Raw genomic sequence first — 6,294 nt, forward strand, 5'->3', positions numbered from 1 at the left:
GATGGGGACTGGGGCCCAAGGGAGCTGGTGGGGTGATGGAGACTGGGCCCCTGGGAGCTGGGGGCCAGAGGAGCTGCGCCCTTAGGTGCAATGGTGATGGGGCCCCTGGGGGGTGACTGGGGGCTGGACCCTGGGTGCAAAGGAGCAGATGGCGAGGGGAGGAGGGGCGCCCAGCCACCCTGACCCGGAAGTACTACCCGGTTGCCATAGCGCTGACGCCGGCCCGGCCGGGGAAGATGGCGGCGGCTGTGGCGGTGGCGGGGCCTGGGGAGGAGGCAGCGGGCCTTGAGCCCGAGCCCAGCGGCTCCATCCGGCGCTACCTGGCCCGGCTCGGCGCGCTGCGGCCCCTGCCCGGCCCGGATCGGGAGGGCGAGAGCGGCCGCCGCACCGAGCTACACCTGCTGTTCGACCAGCTCATCTCCGAGAACTGCGGCCCGGGGGCGCCGGGGCCCACGGGGGCGCCGAGCCCTCAGGTAACGGGGGCCCGAGCCTGACGGGGGGGGGCGGGCCCGCAGGTGGCGGGGGGGCGAGCCCGACACAGGGTGGGGCGAGCCCGCGGGTACCGGGCTGGGGAATGAGCCCGACACGGGGGGCGGAGACCCCGAGAACAGGGGGTGGCTCGCTCGCGGGGACGGGGGTGGTGCGGGGCCAAGCAGCTCCAGGCGGGGTCGAGGGACCGGCAGGGGGAAATGGGGACCGGGGTGGGGTGGGAAGGGAGGAAGCTTGGGGGGCAGGATGGGACCCAGGTGAGTGTGGGGTGGAAGCTGGGGCTGGGGCAGGGAGGGGCTGCACCAGCTCGGAAGGGTTGGCGGGAGTGAGGGTATGGAGTAAAGGAAGCTGGGTGGGGTGGGACTAGTCCTATCTCCTAATACTCTGCCAGGCTATCACGGAGGGTGCTCCCTTGCCGCCCCCCCCCCCAGGTTTGCTCTCCCTGTGGAAATGCCACCTGCCCCCAGAGACTGATCATGATTTAAACCATAACATGGAGGGGGATGAGTGTTGCTGCCCCAGTTGAGCAATGATTCAGTACAGGCCTGTTCTCAGCCCACCTGTAGGATGGAAACGTTCAGAATGGCCATGTCTACGCTAGAAAGTTGTACCTCTTTCCTACTATAACGGTGTAGGTAGTGGTACAGCCCCTAGTCTGGATGCACTTCTCTCAGGATAGTTGTGCTTTATGTCAGTATAGCTATTCCCATATGGGAAAGGGAATAACGATACTGGCATAAGTCACCTTTATACCAGCATGGGTATATCTAGAGCTTTTACTAACGAGTATAACTGTTTAGGTTAAAAAAAAAATCATCCCCTAACCAGCATAGTTATATTGGTACAACTTTCAAGTGTAAACCAGATCATTTTGGCAATCCACTGTTGAACCAGTTTCCTTGCTGTTGCAGCCCCACGTGCTTACTGAAACAACAGTCAGGGAATTGTAACATTAACATTAGCTCTGCTCCTCTGCTGCAATTCACATATGGGTCAGGCGCCCTTTGTCCACTTCCTGGTGTTATAACCATGTTAACTCTGCCTGCTTCCCCTCATCTACCCTCTTTATATGGCTGATAGACCTACTAGCTTATCTATAGGTCACAACACACTAGAGCTGGCCAAAAATTGGAATTTCCAGTTCATGGGAAATTTTATCATTTTGAAGTTTGGTTTCAGACCAAACCCAATTTTTTTCAAAATTTCCCAAGAACTAGAAGTTCCAAAATACATTGTTTCTGAAAGGAAGTACATTTCCTGGATCCCCACCAGTCCCTCTGTGAAATTGACATTATTCCTGTCAGTTTCACAGTCCTCCGCCCCTTTAGCAAGTTCTGGGACAGGTTGGCCATGCCCACTCTCCCAGGACTGGGGACCCCAGAGCCTCCAACCTCCTGGGCAAGTTGGCTCCCTGGGCTGCCTGAATCCCATAGCCTGGGAAGCCAGCTGCCCTGAGAGTTGGGAATCCTGGGGAGCCCAACTCAGTAGCAGGAATCCTGGAAGTCCTGAGAGCCCCAGGTTGAGTTTAGCCTCTCAGGCTCCTTACTGTAGTGTCAGAAGCCTAGACCCTGCAGTTCTGTCTACACAGCAGCTGGGAGGGCACTTCCAAGTGCATGTAGACAGACATGCACTAGCTCTTGCAGGCTAGTGCTCAAAAAATAGCGGTGTGGCCATGGTAGCATAGGTGGCAGCTCGGGCTAGCCACTCAAGTGAGTACCTAGGGGGTCAGGTGGGCTTATACTCAGGCAACTAACCGAAGCCATCATGACTATGCTGCTGTTTTTAGCATGCTAGCTCAAGTCTGTCTATCCACCCCGGGGTAGCATCCTCCAGCTGCCACATAGACATACTCTGAGAGTCACGGCTTTTAGGAGTGCCATGCTTCCAGCTCTCGCAGCAGGGAGTCTGGAAGCCATGGCCGAGTTGTGTTGTAATAGTCGTGTGCAGTGGGGTAAGGTCAGTGGTAGCAGACATCTCTGGTTTATATGCCGTGGGTAGGAGAAGATGATGGACATAATTAAGGTGGTTGTTAACACTTTCTTTGACAATTTCCTGTCTCTGCAGCATTTAGATTCTCAATTACTGCACAACATCTTAGTAATTGTTTTGTAGGGGGAATAAATTAACTATGCAAAAATGAAGATAATTTATTGCGGGTCCATTGTATATAGCATGCTACTCTGACATTCAGTAACAGTCTTTAATTACCCATTAATCTTCCTATTCGTTTTTCACAGCAGTCGCCCAGCTTTTCTTTTCATTTTGGGAAGTGCTTAGGATAATCTTCTCCTTTCACCCTAATATTTTAGACATTGCTCCTTTTTTCTTTCCTCTGTTCCTTGGTTTCCTACCACCTCCTTTTTTCTTTGGCCTTTATTATATGTTATGCCTTGGTCTTTAAATATTATTTCTCTCAGTGCTGGTTTCTTAAGTGGTATTTTGCATATTTAGAGGCAGTTGGATGCCTATGTCATATGGACAGTCAGTGGGACAGTCTACTCACTAGGTGCTCTATTGACTTCAGTTGTGCTCCACACAGAATCATAGGACTGGAAGGGACCTCGAGAGGTCATCTAGTCCAGTCCCCTGCACTCATGACAGGACTAAGTATTATCTAGACCATGGATCCAGGTGTTCTGCCCATGCAAATCCATTTGCACAATTGAGACCTTAGCTGGTGGGATGGTCTCTACTCTGGAGCCACAATTTTGTATTGTCTCAGTGATAAATAATCATTAAAGCTTCTGCCTCTTTTTTTTTTTCTCCAGGATGTTTGTGCTCTACTTGTTCAAGCCTGTCAACTGGTTCATCTCAATCAGGAACATCTTGTCAACAAAGTTTGTCAGCTCATTCATCATTTACTTAACAGATTCCAGGTATGGAAAATTTGATGGTTCTGTCCCTACCCTTCCAAGCACATGGATGTGGGCCAAAAGGGCTCTCGCCTCCATGAGGCAGAACCAATAGAGAGGACCTAATGTGAATGTGCTTGGATTTTCACCTTCCTATTCATCCTGCCATTCTTCTGATCGACAGTCCTAGCTTGGCTATGTCTGGCTAAAGGGTTGCTGATGTAAGAACTACATGTGCTGACCCTCTCACAGGAGACGGAAAAGCTTGTGTATCATGCCTTCGGTCTTGGGGAAAACAAGAATCCCGTGGCCGTTTCCTAAATGTAGGCTGTTTCTGTAGCAGCATGAATTTCTAACAGCCAAATCATTTGAGTCACCACCCAGCTAGAGGAATGTTACCCTGACTTGAACAATGTGCAATATAATAAGGATGCCTTTTGGAAGTTCTTTTTAAATTCTGTATTTTTATATGATGACAGGTAGTGGTTGATGAACAGAATTTGGATTTTCTTCTGTCCTATTCCATCTCTGCTCTCAAACAGTGCAGCTCTTGGACACACACTGAAATTCTGCAAGCCTTAGCAGCTCTTGTTTACAACAATGGACCTAATTGTCAGAAGGTAGGTTGAAAGCTGTGCTGAATTTATTGCTAAGAGACAGTGAACTCCAAAGCCTCAGATTCCCTACACTTCCTTTCCTCCAAAAGAAAAGAAAAATGTCATATTCCCAGACACACATCCTCTCAACATTAACTCCTAACATAGTGTCAGTAATTGAAGGGTAAAGCACATTACAGGGATGTTACAAATCCATGAAATCCATGTTACAAATCCATGAAATTCAAAGTTAAGGTTACACTGAAGAGAAATCCAAACATATTAAGGCAAGAAATTCACAGTGAAGGCACCAAACAACTTTAACTTTGCCCTCTTGTGAGGCTGTACAATAACCATAGCGTTATGTTTTACTGTTTGTTGTTCCGGATTAGATTAAATTGTTTTAATATACACTTCAGATTTCTTTTCATATTTTTTCCACTTTTAGCATCATTATAAGGCAAAGTAACCCCAAAGCAGCCAGAGCACACGAGCCAGTTAATCATTATCTGCTTGTACAGCTGCTTAGCGTTGCCAGATCAGCACAAAGCAGCTACAGCACACTGGTGAATGTGGACCTTAATTTGCAATTGACTTATTGGTTTAGATGGTCGTGTGAAGGCAGGTCGGCCCCTGGTGTCCCCATCTCAGCCAGATGGAGAGGTGACCCTAGACAGAATTGCCCTTCTGCAGCATGTGCACCGCCTCCCTGTGAGAGCCCATTTCCTGCTATAAGGGCAGATTCCTGTGCAGGAGTGGGCTTTGGATTATGCACCACTCTCCAGGGTGTTCAGCACTCAGGGCCGGCTCCAGCGTTTTTGCCGCCCCAAGCGGCGGGGGGGGGAAGGCGCAATCAAACGATCAGCAGCAGCTCTACCGCCGACGCTTCATTCTTCGGCGGCAATTTGGCGGCAGGCCCTTCACTCCGAGAAGGACCGCGGGACCTGCCGCCCAAGAGCCAGATGTGCCGCCCCTTTCCGTTGGCCGCCCCAAGTACCTGCTTGCCGCGCTGGTGCCTGGAGCCGGCCCTGTCAGCACGCTCCTTCAGGGCTCCTTGCGCTCAACGGGAACCTGAGATTGAGGCAGCAGCAGGATCAAACCCTCATTGTACAATGGAGCTGAAATAGCAGTGCCATGAGAGTCTTTCAAGCACTGATGCCTAAGTTAGCATGAAGCTATCGGCTCTTTAAAGAGCAGTGACAGCTGCGCTAAGTGGCCTACCACTGTGAACTCCTGACACCACCGACTCATTACAACCAATATAATTTTTGCTTGCAAATTAGCTGTAGAAGAAAGGTATTAATGGGTTGAGTTACCTGTGATGTCACAATGATACCTCTTAAGAGTTCCTGAGCTGTTGACTTGAACCTGTCTGTAGGCTGTATAACAATAGCAATTAGATACAATTGTTAATAACTTAGCTTAATTACAACCTAGTATCTTCAGATATAGTCTGTGTACAAGATATTAATTAACTTTAATTATCTGCAAAATGTGAAGTGTCTATGTTGTTCCATTGTTAAGAACTTTTGGGACAGAAAAGACAAACGCAGACAGTAAATTTCTTAACGCATTTTTAAATTAATTTTACTTTATAAACTAGTTAATGGATTTACTTTTAAATGCTCAGAAAATTCATTCTGTACCCAAAGAGCAAGTGCTGTAAATTTGGGAAGGGTGTGCCATATTTTTCATACAAAACAAGGAGGTTGCAGCTCTGTTTAAGTACAAAATGGAACGTAGTCTGAACTATAGGGTCATGACCAATGCCTCCATAATAATGAATGACAACTTTGCAACTGAACATCATTTCTAATCAGAGGATATAGAAATCTTAGTTCTGTCTGAATATCAGTCCAACCTATTCTGTAGTTGGTATATCTATATCTAACTATAAGACTTAAGGAGTAGCTTGATTTATATCATATTGACTGTAGATCTGTTGTTCTGAAGTAAAAAGGGAATTTGACAATTGATTTGCATTCACCAGACCTGACTGTGTATCTTGTTGGCCCATAGTGACTGTTAATGGTTTATTTTAGTATCTCCCGGATTTGCTGGGGAAGAGCGGACTGTTGGTACAGTTCAGTGATCTTGCTCAGCCTGACGTGGAACTCAGGAGGGCAGCAGTACACAGCATGGCAAATCTATGTCTCAGGTATTAAATCAAGTCTTTTAAAGTGATTTGTATGGGTGCTTTAAAAGATGGGTGTCTGGAAATGCTGACAGCCAGCCTGTTCAGTCCACCTGCTAAGCACAGTAAAGGCGAGAGCAATGCGATGGTTTCAGGGCCACGTTGATTAATGGGACTTTGCCTTTTGATGAAAGCCAAAAGAAGATGATTTTTTTCCCCAACA

General features: G+C 48.3%; 1 protein-coding gene across 1 annotated transcript in view; it reads left to right on the forward strand.

Moving 5' to 3' along the window:
• The first annotated feature begins 236 nt into the window (after nt 1–236).
• HEATR6 (HEAT repeat containing 6) overlaps nt 237–6,294 on the forward strand; it is a 22,872-nt gene continuing 16,814 nt past the window's right edge. Inside the window, exons 1-4 of the mRNA XM_024195405.2 lie at nt 237–473; nt 3,258–3,365; nt 3,821–3,961; nt 5,980–6,095. Of these exons, the coding sequence (XP_024051173.2) occupies nt 237–473; nt 3,258–3,365; nt 3,821–3,961; nt 5,980–6,095 (602 nt within the window). The remainder of the gene's footprint in view (nt 474–3,257; nt 3,366–3,820; nt 3,962–5,979; nt 6,096–6,294) is intronic.

The sequence above is a fragment of the Terrapene carolina genome, unplaced genomic scaffold (assembly GCF_002925995.2).
Source record: "Terrapene carolina triunguis isolate 2854851 unplaced genomic scaffold, T_m_triunguis-2.0 Scaffold231, whole genome shotgun sequence".
Classification (NCBI taxonomy): Eukaryota; Metazoa; Chordata; order Testudines; family Emydidae; genus Terrapene; species Terrapene triunguis.